Below are 18,376 nucleotides of genomic sequence, written 5' to 3'. Positions count from 1 at the left end.
CTGGAGGTCATCTGGTCCAACTCCCCTGCTCAAGCAGGGCCACCTAGAGCTGATTGCCCAAACCTGTGTTCAGATGGCTTTTGAGCATCTTCAGGGAGGGAGACTCCACCACTTCCCTGGGAAACCTGTGCCAGTGCTCAGTCACCCTCACAGCGAAAAAGTGTTTCTTGATTTTCAGATGGAACCTGCTGTGTTTTAGTTAGTTACATTAATGAATGGGTTTTTTCCACAAGATATACAGTCCAAATTTTGTGTTGCATCTCATGAATCCCTTCCAACCTCAACCATTCCATGATCCTGTGTGATTTTGTGATTCTGTCATTTAAACTGGGCATGGTATTAGAAGTCCAGTCAAGCAGTACTGCACTACTCTTACAAAAGCAAGCTGTCCACATATTACATAAGCTGCCTTACTGGGTCAGCCCAAGGGCCTGGCTGGTTTAGCATTCTGCCTTCAACAGCGACTGTTTGCAGCTTACATCGAAATACAGAAGTCTGAGCAAGCATATTGATTGCTCTAATGATACTTCATTTCGGCATTTAGGATTTTAACAGCTAGAGAGGGTGTCCAGGCTGTCATGTTTAATAACTACTGAGGAATTTATCCTTCTAGACTTTATCTGATCTTTTTTGAAGCTACTTACGCTTTTAGCCTCTATAATATCCTATGGCATTGAGTCTGACAAAGTAATTATATAACCTTTGAAGCACTTCTTGTCTTTGTTTTCTTAAGCCTGCTTAAATATATAAAGTCACTATGTGCCTTACTGTTTATGCTATGAAAGGAGTGGCTAATCGTGTCTTTATTCTTCTCCATATCATTTATGACTTTGTAGGCTTGAGTCGTGTCTCCTGGTGTGCCTGTTGAAATCCATAGAGTCTTCATCTTGTTTAGTCTGTCTGTCTTTGAAAGCCTCTGATCCTCCATATCTCTATTCTGTGGAGCTGTCTGGGGTGTCAAAACCCTCACATTTTGTAGATCCTGTAGAATACATATATTCAGTTTATCAACAAGTATGACCTTATTTTACTTCATTTCTTCCTTTTTCACTTTCATGAATGGCGACTCTCAAATATTCCCATTTAAGGCCTTTTGGGCCCATATTGAAATTTTAAAGTAGTAATTCTTACTTATTTCCTCCTAGTGTGTTGTATTTGTGGCATAGGACATGTAACTTACATCTACTTCTAAAAATTAATTTCCTTTTTGGTCTGGAATAATGAAATATGAGAGCAAAAAGGCTGTAGAACAGAGAGTAAAGGTCGTTCCACCCTTCTACTTCGGGATGATAAAACAGGATGGAATTCAGGAAGGGAATAGGGTAAATTTAGGTATCCATTTGAAGTACTTGCATGTGGACTAGATTTCTAGCCAATGGAGATCTACTCAATAGAAGCAAATGATTCCGTTATCTCTGATGTAGACTTCTAGTGGCTGGTCAGCCAGATTCCTGTAGGGTCCATCGACTGCAATGATTGTTAACCTGGAGCTGAATCCAGCCTCTTTTTACGAGGTAGCTTACTTGTTTTCTAACGGAGATGATGACAGACAGAAACACAGTTCCTTTATCAGTCTCACAGTCCTACCTATCCACAGTTCCTTGACTTGAGTGTGTCAGTCTGAGTTCAAGTGAGGCCTCATCCTGGGCTGGTGATTCTTGAACAGTCCTAAATGTCTGTTACAAAACTCTCTTCTCAACAGTCTGCTATAGAGTTGGTTGTTACTACGTGTGTCCCATTGCCTCTCATTTTTTTAAAGGCATTTGGCCTATTTCTCATTAGTAGAATAGATACTGGATATTGGATGCTTGAATTAATTAAGGCTATATGCAGAAAAGAACCAAGAGATAAATTTAGCAAAATGACTTTCAGAATATTGGAGGAATTGCAGATTTTTTTTTTCTTTTGTGCAACAGATTCTGTATTGTGTTCCCTCCCTTGCTTTAAAAAGATAAATGTTTGGCGAATTTCCCATTTCAAAAAGACTTTTTCCTTTGCATAGTTAGATTTGTAGTGAAATGGAAATTCTTCTGGGCTGGGTGGAAAATTACTCCATGATCCCTTGTCTGCTGTAGAATAGGCAATCTTAATTATGGAATTTCCTCACTATTTAATTCTTGTAACAGAAATATGCCTTTTGCTTTGCTTTCTTTAATCCAGACTAGGATGATCTGAATAGTGCTGTGAATAGGAGCCTTTAAATATGAATAGGAAGAAGAAAAGAAAAAATGCATTATCTGTGAAAACAAACCACTCACAAATCTGTGAGTTACTGAAGAGTAGAGTGAAGGTTATACATTTGTATAGAATACATGGGAAAGTTTACTGTAATTCACAGTAATCTACTCCCACATGTTTTAGTATTTCCCTTTATTTCAATTCTATAGCACCTCTGTCTCAGGATCTGTACAAGGACTTGCTTCAAATGCTGGTGTGTTTAAAGGGTTGTCAATTGTATATGTGAAACGATTTGAAGTGGAAGCAAATATTAACAAAAAAATAACCAGTTTTGTTGTTTTACAATATAAGCTGGATTGTGTTCCACTGTTGATTCTGATGTCTTGCTTATTAAATTGGGGGATATTAGATAACTGCCAATATTATAGGGAGGTCATAAAATATAAAATTCTGATTTCCTTTTTTTTTCTTTCTGTGGGGGAGGTCTTTGAGGCTTTTTTTTTAATTACAGCTATAAGGAAGACATTTTTAAGATGGTGTGCAACTGTGAAAAAAGCATATTTGGGGAGCTGTAAGGAAAAAGGTTTGCAGAAGATGCTTTCTGTTAATAGCAGCTGGTTGCCAGATATAAACGCTTTCTGTACAAGCTAGGAACTTGAAATAATCATTACTTACTACAAGGGTAGCAGCTGTGACAGGGACTTGAGGACATTGAGTAAGGCAAAAGAAATTTGAGGAGTTGAAATATATGTGACAATTGAGAGTAAATTTCCAGACCCCTTGCAACTAGTTTGTATTTCCACTTAGTCCATGAAGTCTATAATTCTAATTCTTGCTTGCAGCTTTTAAAACAGCAGCTCTCGAATTGTGATCTGAAGGCTGCTGGTGTTGTGTGAACGGTTGTCTACAAAACTCAATTAAACATTTAAAGACAGCCTTATTAGGTCTGTGAATTAAAAGCCAAGACAAGATATTTTTCTGTATGTCCTGTGTATAGTGTTAAGCATTATCATTATCATGTTCATGACTCATGTGATGCCACAGGTGCGGTGTGATCTATAACAATTCTGAGAATCAACAGTGGCACACTGATATAAAAATTGTCAGCTAGTAATCGAGAGAAAATAGTCATAGGTTAATTCTCAGCTACAAAAGAGGAAGACACATTTAAAAACTCGTTGAACATGGTATTTTCTGTTCCAAAAGGAAGGCAAGCAGTTTGTTTCAGCTTGTTTTTTTTCTGTTAGCTTTTTCCACTATTTAAATGGCAAAAATACTGATACACACTTGAAATTTCAGTTTCTTTCTCTTTTTAAAACATAACCAGTGAAAACTTAAGGATTAGTTCCTAGCCCCTTGTGATAAAAGAGAAAGTGCTTCTACCTAAAATTGAAGCATAAAAATTTTACACAGCTGTTTAATTGTGAACATTGAAATTTGAAGACCAACTCAGTCCCAGGGACTTAGTGAATCTTTTTTTTTTTTTTCTGTGGTTCAAAAGCATTCAAATAGCCAGTATGAAACTGGTTTAGGTTGAAGAAGTCACACCCAAATGTAATATATATAATGAGCTATGTGTTGCTTCAAAGGAAGGAGCATTATGCATGAAGAACTGGTTTGCTTTTCGTGATTTACATTTGTTTTGTTGAAGCATTTTAAACATATTTGCCTCCTCATACAAAGATGAATTACTTTATTACATTTCAGTTAAATGGCTTGTTGTAAAACGCTCGTTTTATTTCTATATAATCAGTGAAAACATTACTTTGGTTTACATTGTTCATAAAATTGCTCTATGTACTACATAAAAGATGTACATTGGTTTGGAAGAATCAGTGTTTACAGGAACATAATAATACAAGATTTACAGTTTTCCTTGTGCATAGCTATCTCTTAGAAGTCTTTATTTTCAAATGTCCATGCTGAGCTGAAATGTTTTGCTGTTCTAATTATAAATTAAGCAAATGTCTAATTCCAAGATACTAATTTGTTTCAATTTTACATTGTATTTTTAGTTAACTTAAATAATTTTCTTTTTCTTTTATTGTTGTGATCTGTTGTCTGTTTTGTCTGTTGCATGTCCAGGGTTCTAAGGTTAGTATTGCTGCTGTAAGTTTCAGTTTTTTGCATTTTCAAAAATACCTTATTTTTGATCATTTAATATTTTGGCTTTTTTATTATTATTATTGTTGTTTTCCTGTATCATATAATAGGAAGTGAATAGGAATATATTGGGTGTAATCATTAACTTTTCCTACCATGTTTCCCTTGAGTAACTTAATGCATTGTCAAGTATGATGCTTACTGTTAGCTGCCAGTCTGAATGTAGGCAGATCTGTGAGCTAATTTAAGTTATAAATGTTGTTGTCAATAGAAAAACTCTTTAGGCCCTGAACATGTTAATTTTATGGGAGACTTGTTAGCGCTCTTAAAGGATCCTGAGTAGTCATGAAATGGTGATCAGTTCACTTTTTAAAGAGTTTTTGAGTTACACCTATCTAAAATATTGCTAATACCTGAAGGCAGCTTGATCAACGATGGAGCTTATTTTAAACATTATTAGAATATCAATGTGCTGTATTTAACAGGTAGAACTGATGGTAAGTTTTGCTGTAAAAAACTGTCAGTCTTTTTTTTTCTTCCATACAGCAGAATTTTAGGGAGATTTGTAAAAATTTTTTTTTTTTTATTTCAAAGTTTGCAAAAATCTTGGTAAAATGTTATATAAAATAAATTTATTGCATAACCTGCAAAAAAACAAAGCAATACATATACTGAGTAGATTTAAGACTATGATGGATGCAATACAGTTGAAGCTTGAGAAAAATCAACAGCAGGCAGTCAATTGGCTGCTAGCAAGCCTGATGTTATTTCAAGCATGAGTTCGAAGTTCAAGTTTCTGTAACAACCTATGAGTTTTTCTAGCAGACTGTTATGGCTATAGATTTTTGCAAACCTATTTTCTTTGGATGAGTGCTTTCAAAAATGATGTTCCAGTCTGTTATAAAAAACCCCAGCAATTTATTTTTTCAAAACGTAGGAACACAGCACACACTAAGCAGGGGAGATCTGGCTAAAGAAGATAGGCTGGAAATAGTTCTTCTGAGAGTTGTCGTTTTACCATTTTTCTGATATTATTGGGCAGATCAGACAGATGACAGCCCTTCCCAAATCACTCATGTAACCGACATGTTACATCCTTAAGAGAAATTAAATGAAGTGGTATCTATCATTGTGGTGACACATGTCACATTATATCCTTCATGTTTCAAAACAGTTGTTTCCTTAATACTGTTTGGCACAGTTTGCACTTTTATAATTTTTGACGTACAGTATTCTAAAAAGTGACTCATGAGTGAAGATACTAATTTTTTAGAAGTATGGAAATAAAGGATTTTTTTATTTTTCTGTATTTCTTTTTCTTTGGAGGGAAATGGCCTTAACAGCACAAAATATATTTTGATTTTTTTTCATAGATACATCTAAGCAAATGAATAAAAACAAATACAATGAAAATAATACTTTTCAAAGAGACCAAAGTCTGTCTTCAGAAAAGCCCTGCGATCTGAAATGTTGTTGACAATCAATAAGAATCAGCCATCTGTGAACAATTTTAAAAATAGTATTTAAGCATATAAATGTGGACACAGTCAAGTACTAAATCCTATTTTCAATTTTGCCTAGCTCCAGGGGTAAATGTGTTTAAACAGATATTTATTTTTTTAATTAAACTTACTGTTTACTCACTTATCTGCACTGTTAGACACCTGAATGCATTTGAAAACATGACTCTGGACATCTAAGTATCTTTTTTGGAGAAAAACATGACCCCCTTTTAGATTTCTGAAATATTGAGTTCATTCAGCATTTTTCTGTGGATTCCCATTAAGGAGAGTCCAACACTGCATTAGGAAAGAAATGGCCATCCTCTGGGAAAGGGGAGCTGCACGCCATGTCACTTGTCACGTTTTCACTTCCCCGTTGCTGTCGTGAGGGTGTAAACGTACTTTCTGCTGATCTCCAGGAGAACTGGACTCTGTCAGGCTCCTGTATGGTATTGTCCTGGTTTCAGCTGAGATAGAGCTGAAGCTGTAAGCATTCCCACGGAGAATCAATTCGTGGAAACCGGGCAAAACTGTGCAGTTTTTCCCACTCCGCTCCTCACATTTACTTGTTTGTCTAAAGGAATGTAAAAGCTCTACAGTGTAATTACTTTCATCTGTTACCTGTCAGTTTGCTTAGCCTATGGAATAATGTAAGAGTACGTTGCACCCTTATATACTGTGCATTGTTTTACTACCTGGCCACGCTTTATGTAATTGCTAATAACTTTCTTATTTATATTAGACTTTTTCTCGTCTATTACAGCATGTAAATGTAAATAATTTTCTCAATCTTCATGCTGTCTTACTTTGAATGTCACTCACAGTTTATGTTAATGGTAATAGTAGGAGATTTTTAAATAACTTTTCAATGTATTTGTCATTAAGCATAACAGTTTAGATTTGTATGTGTACATGCTGTCTTTATATTTCAGTTGTGTTCAAACTGTTTAATTCAATTATCTCCTTTTAAAGACTGAATTGGAAAATATTGAAGTGACACAAGGAATGTCAGCAGAGACAGCAGTAACTTTTCTCAGCCGTCTGATGGCAATGGTTGATGTACTAGTATTTGCCAGTTCTCTAAATTTTAGTGAGATTGAAGCTGAAAAAAACATGTCTTCCGGAGGTCTAATGCGACAGTGCCTAAGGCTTGGTAAGTCGGCAGACAGTATATATTAAATAATTACTTATGGATCAATGAGCTACAGATGGATCAAATAGTGACACATGTAGGAAAGGACTTCTACTATGATGTGATAAAATAAAAATCCCGTTTATTATTGATTTGATACCGTTTTAAGGTTGATTCAATTTAGGCACAAGAATAAGTTAAAATGACATGTCTGAAATTGTTCTTTCTTGTGTATTTCAAGTTGTATATATTTTGGGGGAGTAAAAATACTAAATATAAGTAAGTAAATGGAGAATTTTTTTTTCCTAAAAACTGCTTTGCTACCTGCCTGTTGCAGGTTTCTTTATCCAAGTCTCCATGGGATTAGGAAGACTACTTATAGGCTATGTAAGATTAAAAGCACGGGATGCACATGCAGACTCTGAAGACCTTAATATACATTGCAACAGTCTGGCACCTCTCTTCACTATTTACTGTTTGCTATATACCGCTACAATTAATTTAGGAAACTTAAAAAATTATGAATAATTCAAACTATTCTATGCAAACTATATCAGTTTATCCTTGTGAACATTAAATTTTAACTGTCAACTGGCATGATGCTGTTTTGCTAATGTTATCTCCCACGTACTTTTTCATGTCTCAAATGATGAGTAATTTTTGTACTCAGATTTTGTCCTGTTATTATTCATACCACTTATTAGGTCATTGAGAATTATACTGCTCCTCGTATAAAACTTGTGGTTTATTCTCAGTGATCAATTTTCATCAAATTCTAAATTACCTCCTACTATTTTTTTTCTATTCTAGCTGTACATAAGTACTTTCAGATTTTAAGTGTTGATAACTGATCAATAACATATGAGAGCTCCAGTTCAAGGACTAATAATTTTCAAATTTTAATATAGTGATATAGCAGTTATATAAAACATTTCGCTGTTCAACTAAAGAATTAAATTAATAAGTCACCATAATGTTTTCTTAGTCCTGACAGAATCTAATGTGACAACTATGTTGCACTTACTATTTGGACATGGTTATTGACATATCAAACTAGATGTACAGACTGCTAATTAATGCTCTGAATATAATAATGAGAAAATACTCTAATTTGTAGCATTTTCATAACTTCTTTTTAGTTTGTTGTGTGGCTGTGAGAAACTGCTTAGAATGTCGGCAAAGGCAGAGAGAGAGAGTGAACAAGACGTCATTAATCAGCAGTAAAACTCAAGACGCTCTTCAGGGTGTAACTGCAGCAGCAGCAACCAAGGTAACCCAGTGTTCAGTTACCAACAGCAACGACGAGTCTGTACCACTGCTTTATAGGATCAGAAAATAATTCTAACTGCCTTCTCAAATATTTGGCAAAAGCTTAGGTTTTTGCTATTAACTGGCTTAAAGTAAAAGTGTGGGGGGGGTTATTTGAAACAAGAAAACATTAATGCACTGGTTTGACTGGAGCAATTTTAAACAGCTTTTTCACTCTTGCTTGGTCTACTTCAAAGAGCAAGGACCCTTACTGACATCTGTCATATATACCTGCACAGCTTTTTTAATCTGTCAGGGCACTTGCAGTTTTGATGAAATCCTGCAATCACATCTTTGTTGGTGGAACATCTGAGTCCCAGTAACTTCAACAGACCTTTGCATGCATATTAGATACCAGTATTTTCTATCTGCTTTTAGGAATGAAACTTGTTTAATATTCAATTACAGCTTAGTTTTTCCAGTTTCATTAATTCATTGTTCATCTTTTTTTTTTGACTTGTTTACAGCTTTAAGACTTTGGGACTCCTGAAACTAAAATCTCAAAGAATTTAGCACAGCCCGTGACTAAAATACAACACTTTGTATGATGTAAAGGATTCCTTTTTTGCTACTATATTGTCATTACTAAATTCAGTGGGTTTTCTTCTCTAAAAACTTTTTCAGATAGCATGTACAAACTCAGCTCCTTTCACAATATTATTTTATTAATTCTCACAAAAACATTATATTTCTCCACATTATCACATTCAGTGCAAAGCAAATCAATGTAAGGAGACTTTTAGGTGTTTAGGCATAATTTGTAATACATTATCATTTTTCAAAGGAAGCATAATACTCTATGCCTTTGTAATAATAGCAGTTATTCTGTAAGTAGTCTGTAATAATTCTCAGTAAAGTGAACATAAACTGATTTTTTAAAACATTTCTGCTCATGTTTTTAAATTTAACACATGTATTAGAAATAATTTATTGTGCTGCTGTGAAACAACTGTAATCTGAAATAACCTTTTGTGTGCAAATTATTATCTTAACTCTGGGAAGAGATGCAGTTGTTCTGAGGTACTGGGAAGATGTAACAATTTATATTTAAATAGTATTAAGATGATAATTCAAAACATTGCTCTATTTCTAGAACCCTTGTCTGAGTATTACGTTGGAAATATATTGGTAGTAAAAAAGCATCTAAGATTGCTGCAATATCCAAAAAAGACGTCAAATTAAGGTTCTAACAGAAATGCTTTGCTATTTGGGGGGGGAAAAAAAATCTCACTACTTTTTATTTTTAGACTCCCCTTGAAAATGTCCCTGGCAATCTTTCTCCTATAAAAGACCCTGATAGGCTTCTTCAGGATGTTGATATTAATCGTCTACGAGCAGTTGTTTTTCGTGATGTGGTGAGTAATATGTGCTGTAATTCTTTCTTCTGCAAAATCATCACTTATATTTTGAAAGAGATTTTGTTTGTACTGGAATTAAAAATATCCTTCCTGTGTTGCACTTCATATATTATCAGCAAACCATCTTCTCATGGCTTTGTAACTACCAGCCACTTTTTGCGCTTTAAAATCATACTGGTAAACTATTTGAGATTAGCAGCTAACTGTATTTAACAGTCAGACTTGATCTTGTATTAGCCAAATAATCACAGCCAGAATAAATCGGTTATGACCTATTTTGATTAAAACTGTATTACTAAAGGTGTCAGCTATTTGTCCAACCAGGGTAGGAAGAAGAATTATTATATGTATTACAGAAGTGCAGCAAATTGATTTATAAAGACAATTTTTACTTCTGCTAAACATATATATACTACATATAACTATATATTAAAATGTTTTTCAGATTTGTCTGCAACTGTTTTTAGCATAAAACTGTGCCACAATGTGTTTGGTTTTGAAAGTAGAAGATAGATCTGTTATGTTTAACAGATAGATCTGTTACGCAAATAGATCTGTTATGTTTAAACTTCTCCAACCTAAGTTTGAGTGGTTTGAAATGAAGACTGAAGTTAGAAATAGCTTTAAAAAGAAGAAAGTAGAACTTGACACAAAAAAAATTATCTGTCAGGATGACCTGATCATCTTGAAAGGGCAAGGTTGAATTTGGGTGGAGATCTTCTGTCACCTACTCTTTTCTTAACTAGAGGAGAAGGGAATAGGGGAAATATTGTTTCTGGCATTTCTGTGAAAGAACTTAATAAGAGGATTTGTAGTTATTTTAAGAATTGCAAAGACATACAGCCAAATTAAATAACACCCAGAAAACATGGAAAGCAAGCACTGGATTTGTAATAGAAAATGCATACCTGTGGAATTGAGACAAGGTGAAACCACTATAGGAGTAGATAGAGGCTGAAGTCTTAATTCTACCATGTTGGGTTTTACACCATAATAATAATAAAAGATATTTCAGTTGAACTACAGCAACTTAAGCTCAATCAGGATGATATCTAAGCCATAGATGGTAGTTGCCATAGAACAGCAGACTACATGGGGTGGGAGGAAAAGAAGACAGCAAAGCTGTTGTGGTCCTCGCATTTACTTAAATCAGAGCCCTGGAAAACTAGGATCGCTGCTGACAAACCTGCTGAAGGAGAAGTCAGAATGTACGAGCTGGGAATTATTGCTGGAAGACAAGCAATGGTCATACCCCTCCTGCTTTTACATGCTACCAGAAGCCTGCTTATGCATCCAGTGTTAGCTAGAAAAACAGGACGAGCTTAGTTTTCCCTCTCAGCAGTAGTACCCTTTACCTTCTTGTGGCAGGAGCTTTCGGAGTCTCGTCCTTGGAGCAGCAGAAGTCAGTTGCCCTTGCTGTTGAGAAGCCTTGAAAGCACTCTCAGAGCAGAATCAAGGCCTCTGGATGGAAAAGCCTATTGACTCCACAGTCCCAGAGATTTGTGTAGTTGCCAAATTACCTGTAAGATTCAGTACTTAATACATGCTGTGTGCACAGTACTCCACTGAAAAATCCATTAAATCTTCTACATAATCCATTTACTACTATGTTAACAGATGTAACGTTTCAGAAAGGTATTATCTATAAAGCCTTGTCATGATCCTGTGTGAAAATTCTACGGAAATGTCCGCTATTATAATCTGTTCCTTTTCCTCCAACACAGGACGACAGCAAACAGGCTCAGTTCTTAGCTTTGGCAGTAGTCTACTTTATTTCCGTTCTGATGGTCTCCAAATACCGCGATATACTAGAACCACAACGAGAAACTGCAAGATCTGGGAGCCAGGCAGGTAGAAATATCAGACAAGAAATAAATTCACCAACAAGTACAGGTACATTTATTTTCTTCAAATGTTATTTTTCATTTTGATATGCAGATTTTTTTTAGAACTGTATTTATTTTACTACAAAGTATTTTTAGTGAGTAGCTTAAGATCCTAACAGTAAATTACTTGCTACTTTCTTCCTCGATAATCATTCAGTTCATTAACATACATTCGCAGATTTCAGTTATTCTGTATATTTGCTTATAGGGTATAACTAATTTTCTTTTGCATATTGCTTTTTTATGCTTTTTTTTCTTTAAATCAAAAATAATTAAAAAGAAACAGGGTGCCTGATGGAGTTAAAGCCGTAAAGTACAAGATAGTTGATCAGCACAACTTCCTGAATCTGTTATTTGTTAGTAAGAACAGATATCTTTAACTCTATACTCTGAAACGTATAAACAGCAAACACAGCTGTTTGCCCAAGTGAACTCCTTTTGTTTGAATGAGGTTTTTGCAAGGGTAGTGGTGGAGTACTTTCTTGGAGTCCTGCTGTGTTGGTGCCTGCATTTAAAAGCCTATGGAAACAGTATAATAAAAAGGAAGCATTTCTATTGCCTTCTTTGACTGAACTGTTTGTGATTTTTATTAGTAGTAGTGGTTTTTACTAGCATGTGTTCTTCAGCCTGAGAGGAAGGGAGTCTGTTAGCTGTCAGAACCTGTCAGAAATTAGGGATCCAAACTTTACCCCACTTTGTTTCAATATTTTACACTGTCAGTTCAGTAGGTTTTTTCAAGTCTGATTGGACTGATTATAACTCTACCTTCTGTGTTAAAGGAGCTGAAAACAATAACTGAATTTGTCTATGAAGCTCTTTATGTATGTTTTTCTTCTTGTATTGATTTTTAATTACTTTCTTCATTTATGGAGTTGCTAACTTTCATTCTTCACAGAACTTATCTTCCAATTTGTGTCATATTTACATTTAGTCATTTTTTTCTGATTCATCATGATGTTTTAATTTACTACTTATACATAATTTCTAAAGTCCCTGTGCTTGTAGGCTTTCCATTTTAAATATACTACATGAATGTAGTCAATTATGAGAAATCATAATTTTTTTGTGCCTTCTTGGTTATATGTTATGGTTCTGCACTAAGAAATGGCTAGTTTCTGTGAACTATTTCACCCATGATTGTCTTGCCTGTGTGCGTGTGTGTATATATCTATCTATCTATCTGTGTCTCTTTTTCCCCATGAATGTTGCTCTTGAAGTGCCCAAATAATAAGTATGCTGTTTCCTATCTCTTGATACAGAACTTGTTTTCTTCCTTTAGAAATGCATTTTTTGTTGATAATACCATATTTGCATGTTTCAATGAGATAGGATATCCGTCATGGATCCACAGTGGACCAGGCCACACATGAATACTAGCTGGCTCACATTTGATTCCATGATTTTCTCCACAGTTGTGGTCATACCATCTATCCCTCACCCAAGTTTGAACCATGGATTCCTTGCCAAGTTAATTCCTGAGCAGAGCTTTGCCCACTCATTTTACAAAGGTAATATTAACATCATCTCCTAACCTGTTTGGGTGTTCTTATTTAATGTAATGTAATTCAAGAACTAACTGTGATGTAATTGTTGATAAATAAGTATACGCCTCAGGTTACATGGAGATCAGACCTGATGATACCTTTAAAACTTTAACTTCCTGCCTACATTTCTCTAGGAAATCTCTTTCCCACTTTTACTACCATTTATTAACTTTACTTATTATGAAATAAAATAAAATTAAAAAAAAAAAAAGCAGTCAGGAGGAGGGAATGGATGTAGAAAATTTTAAATGCTTTTGGTTTGTGGTAATTCTGCTACAGTATTAGGTCCATAAGAATAAAATCAGGCCTATTTTAAAAATATTGCCTACCACGTAAAATATGTAGTACTTTTGTAGTATTCCCTTTCCCCATATCTCTTCCTGTTCTTTTGCCTTCCTTTCTTGCTTTTTTTCTTGCCTTCTTGATGGTATGTAAACCTCTGATATTGTATGTATTGTGAATTATTTTATGCCTGTTAGTTAATGTGCTGTGCTTTTCTTGAAGGAAACTGCTTTTGTGACCAGAGCAACTATTACATGTTTTGGGCCTGATTTGTTTTGTTTGTTTGTTTGTTTTAATAGATACTATATAATGTAGGGAATATGTTTTTCAGATGTCATTGCTTGAAAAAGAGAGGGTTACCTGAGTGTAACTTTAGCCAAGTTTGCATGTACATTTCCCCATTTATTTGCATGCACTGTGCTGCGAATACAGAAAAGTAAAATAGGTTAGAAAATTTAATCTGATGAAAATGTTCTTGGTATAATTTTGAAAAATCTAAATGGGTAAAAAGATTGATTTATAAAAAGCCTAAGAGATTTAAAATTGCATCCTGTTTATAAAGAACAGAAATAGTTAACTTCCTACTTTAGTAATAATGCAACTTATGTTTATTATACACTGTGCTGGGAGCATTATGTTAAAATACTCATTACATCAACTTAAACTATCACTATGTTAATCTGGCATTTCTTAAACTTTGGTGTGTGCATGTATGTATATTATAAATTGCTTGAAATTCTAACAGCTAGTAAGCAAGGGTTTGTGATTTTGATTAATAAGACTATTGTCTGCCATCCAAAGAAAAAATATTATTTTGGATCATTCAATTTACTGATGTAATATTCTTTGTTGTGACATAGTTGCGTTTGTATGATTTAATCCATCATTGATAAAAAAAGGAATCATTTGCTCTTAGTTCAGAAAAGTACTACAGTACTATGTGGTACTACAGAATAAACCCCTAAAACTTCATTAAATACTGCTTTCTCATCTTTTTTATTTTTTTTGCATTTAGAGCATGTTTCTGTGTATCAGGCATAGGATATTTTATTTTTAAACACCTTTGCTTGAAAATTGGGATTGGTTAGACTGCCTCAAAACACAGTTATTTAAAGGCAATTTAATTTTTATTAAATTTAATACAATAAAAATTAATTATGCAACATAAATGAGACTATATTGCTATTTGTACAAAGCTTGACATTTGATATAAATAGTTGGCAAAAGGAGGGGAAAAAAATAAATAGTTTTTCTTCTTATCCACATATAGTACATGAATAAAATATACATAACGAAAGCAGAAAAAAAGTTTAAGAAGAATTGGAGGCAGCCATACAAACTCACCAAAATAGTTCAGATAACACATTTTTTAAGAATTGTATCTTCTATACTATTGTGTATAGTACTTGTTTTACCTTGAGTTCAAGTAAAATATAGTTTTGTTTTTAAAATAGTTCAATAGAGATATAGTAAAAGTGTGAGCAGTATACAAAAGAAAAGTGTTTTGGCTTTAGAAACAAATTATTCAATAAAGGAAATGTTATCTGTAGCTAGTTATTTTATTTGTTGGTATCATCACATCCTTCAAGGTTTTAACTCTATGAGGTCTCAGCCTCTTAGACTTAACTGCTTCACCTGTTAGAGAAGAAAAATGTTTCTGCTTCTTATATTCTGAACCCAGTTCCTCAGTGTTGAACAACATTAGCAGGAAGTGAAATGAAAAAAAATTGCCAACACTGTCAGAAAAGGCTAAAAGTCAAAACTATTTTGTCATTTCAAGAATCTTTCATTCCAGTGGCTAAGCCAATTGGTTTCCTTTTAGTGATCTGACATGCTTTCAGACGTTGGCAGCAAGCATGTAATATTTGCATATTATTTTAAATTTTAAGGTATTTTAACATATTATAGAGTGGTTTAATGTAGCATTTAAAAGTAAATACATATTTTTAAAGCCAAATCCTATTTATTAAAAAATGCATAAAAAGACAGTTGTTACATGGAAGTAAAGCCTCTATTTTATTAATTCCACATGACACTAAATTAATGTAAAGGATTTGTTCTTTGTCAGCCCAATTCAATATAGCAAATTGTATCATTATTGTTAGAACTGTACAAGACTTCTTTGGGACAGATCTCTATGAATTAAGGGAGAGAGATTGGCTGCTTGAAAGAAATCGATTTTTAGTAGATGGAATCTAATTATCTGACCAGGAAACTTGTAGGGGGAAGGGTAATATTAGGAGTATGTATATTACTGGTATTTAAATAAGATACTGATTTTGTTCTTAGTGATGCTTCCTTTTTTTTTCTTTACATGGGATGATACCTTTAGTTAAAATATATTTAAGGCTGTGTGAGACCCTACTTGTGTCAGGCACATTACAGTATGTGATTGGCGTATGATTCTTATGAGTAACTACAACTGGTGTCAAGTGCAGGTTACAGGAATTTTAAACATCATTGTACTTGACATGAAACTTTTAGGTTCTCATCATATACAATGTTGACCTTTGCCTAGTTTATTGATGATATTATATACGAATAAAATGTAGTATTGAAATAAAAGACTTTAAAATATGTTTTGCAGGGAAGCATATTCTACCTTTACTTACAAATGTTTGTAGGGGGTAAAATAAGGATTTAATGTTTCTTTTCCTGTTAATCAAATATTGTTCACAAGCTGTATGTTATCTTATGGTGCTTAAAGGAGAAAGGACACACCCAGGAAGGAAAAAATAAACTGATGGTACCCATGACTACCATTTAACAATAAAAATGTTTATTTCTTTATAATGTTCTATACTTCTGTATTATTTTTTTCTTTCTAAGCTGATCCATGGGGAGGAGAAAAGTGTGTCTCTATCTGTAGGTTTCCTTCTTGTCATAAGTTTGTCACAAGTGCTTGGGGTTCTCCTACTAGTTTTTGATGACTTTAAAGGTTCTGCAGTACTTCTAAAATAGTCTGTGCTTAGTCAGACAAAGCAGAACTTGCAAAATGAAAAGAAAGCTCCCTCACTTTTCAGTTTAGGTCATATATAGTATTACTCTCGGAAGTAATTTATTATCACAGTCTCAAGGAAAATAGCAGATCAGAACTATTCTCTTGCATCTGAAGGATATCTGAGAAACACAGTCCTACAAAAGTAAATGTTGCCAGACTTGCTTCTTTCTGTTCACAATACCAAAGAATTAGAATGAGGTAGACTTTGGGGATGTCAAATGACTCAGTTTCTCTGCATTTGTGAAGATTTAAAAATTGAGTCTTTAAACCAAGAATTATTTAAATGGAAGAGCCTGTCAAGTGGTCTAAAAAGTTGCCTGGCCTTACAGACCTTTTGGTTCATCAGATTTCTTCAACTGGCTGTGATGAAGAGAAGTTCTTCAACATAATTGAAATATTGAGGTGTAGTGAAGATGGGAATAGCATTAAAAATGTCTTTGCCAGAAGGGGTGAGTTGTTTTCAGCTGAGTAGTCAAAGATGATAGCAACATTCTTTATCATTCTCACTGTCTCTGTGACTGTGGGTATTGCAGTATGACCAAAAGCTCTGTACTAGATTTTCAGTTTTTACCTCAAAATCACCAATCATATGTGAGTTGTACTTTCTGGAAAATAGTAGTGAATCAATGTCTGAGCTAGTCATCCTAGACTCCCTTTGTAATAGGTGGAGAGAAGTTAGAGCACATTTAGGGTACGATTCATCTGGCCTGCTTTAGAGATGTACTTAAAAGAGAGAGAAATTTGGCACTAGAAATCCCTATCTCTTTCCATTTGCTATCGATGTCATTGTAGACCTCTGCCTTGGTCAGATTAATCGTGACTCCTTTGACTAGGCTTAACTGAACTCCAGACACAAAACTTGCTTTATGACAAAAGCTGGCATGAAATTCTTTGATCTCAGGCACTTAATCCAGTCTAATGACATTATGTGCCCTAGTAATATCCCCATCCCATAGATAGCTGTAATTTGTTACATGCATGTTCATAGATACATATGCTTCTTTATGAGTACTACATGTATATGGTTTGAAAGTAGGAACTTTATGTCTAAACAATTACATAATGTCTTCCACCTGTTGATTGGCAGGCATGTTCCCTTTGTACCTGGCATCTAATAAAGCTGAGCAATGCATATCATTGTCCCTCCTATAGCCCCTTATTTCTTCTCTACCTATCTACCGGTGTGCAATGCCACTGATCTGCACCTTCCTCCATTGTAAAGTATTTTTGAATACCGATTTGTTTCGTTGTATGGTTGATGGAATTTTCAGTTTTGTTCTTTTGTTTTATAAGTATTCAAGTCTCCTTTTTTGCCTGCTGAGTGCTTGAGGTTCTCGAAGGAGACTATTCCTTGCAGTCTGAAGTGCTAGCAAACCCCTTTAAAAAAATCTTTGCCTTTCATCTTTAGCAACACCTTCCACAAAGATCCTGTGTGAGAAATCCTAGCTGTGTTGTATTTAGTAGGGAAGCAGTGCTAGAGCTTAATCTCTACTCATGATGATGGGAGATGATTTCAAGTCCTTTGAAAAGCTTCCTTTCAAATTCAGTAGGCTGAAGATAGTCCCAGTAAGCAAAGCTACTTGCCATGGAAAGTGAACAAGCTGCTTCTGTTTTATTTTGCAAGCAAATATGTGAAATTAATCTTAACGTCAGAAGAGGTTCAGGTCTTTGTAGGAGGGTTATCAAGACTCTTATAAGGCATCTAACTTAATGGCACATTCTGAAAGTGGAACTTGCCAGTTCCCACAGCCATTTTAAGATAAAATTGTATTAGTCAAGACATCATTAGTGTTCTTTACCTTTGTCCCTTTGGTCAGCAAAAACTACCCTTGTGAACTGAGCATAAAATGCTGAAATTTGTATTTCTGGAATAGCAGCAATTGGAATAGTTTAGAAAATGTTTTGTTCTCGGTTGATTTCTCTGGTAAGATAGGGATATTTTCCCAAAATTTGTATGAAACTATCTCTGTTATGTCTGGAAGGTGTGGAAGTCAAGACTGAAAAATTGAGAGTAGCCCTCTCTCTTACCAGGTAGATGGGTAATCAGTACATATTTTGAGAGCCGAAATATCTTGTCATTGG

At 34.4% G+C, this 18,376-nt stretch overlaps 1 protein-coding gene across 1 annotated transcript in view; it reads left to right on the top strand.

Annotated features, from left to right (window-relative positions):
- The window catches only part of NBEA (neurobeachin), a 235,388-nt gene that overhangs the window by 96,245 nt on the left and 120,767 nt on the right, over nucleotides 1-18,376 (top strand). The window contains exons 24-27 of the mRNA XM_075498349.1: nucleotides 6,756-6,936; nucleotides 8,055-8,185; nucleotides 9,471-9,578; nucleotides 11,306-11,474. Of these exons, the coding sequence (XP_075354464.1) occupies nucleotides 6,756-6,936; nucleotides 8,055-8,185; nucleotides 9,471-9,578; nucleotides 11,306-11,474 (589 nt within the window). The remainder of the gene's footprint in view (nucleotides 1-6,755; nucleotides 6,937-8,054; nucleotides 8,186-9,470; nucleotides 9,579-11,305; nucleotides 11,475-18,376) is intronic.

The sequence above is a fragment of the Mycteria americana genome, chromosome 1, assembly GCF_035582795.1.
Source record: "Mycteria americana isolate JAX WOST 10 ecotype Jacksonville Zoo and Gardens chromosome 1, USCA_MyAme_1.0, whole genome shotgun sequence".
Taxonomy (NCBI): domain Eukaryota; kingdom Metazoa; phylum Chordata; class Aves; order Ciconiiformes; family Ciconiidae; genus Mycteria; species Mycteria americana.
Note: the sequence above shows the minus strand (reverse complement) of the source record. Positions and strands in the feature narration are given on the sequence as shown.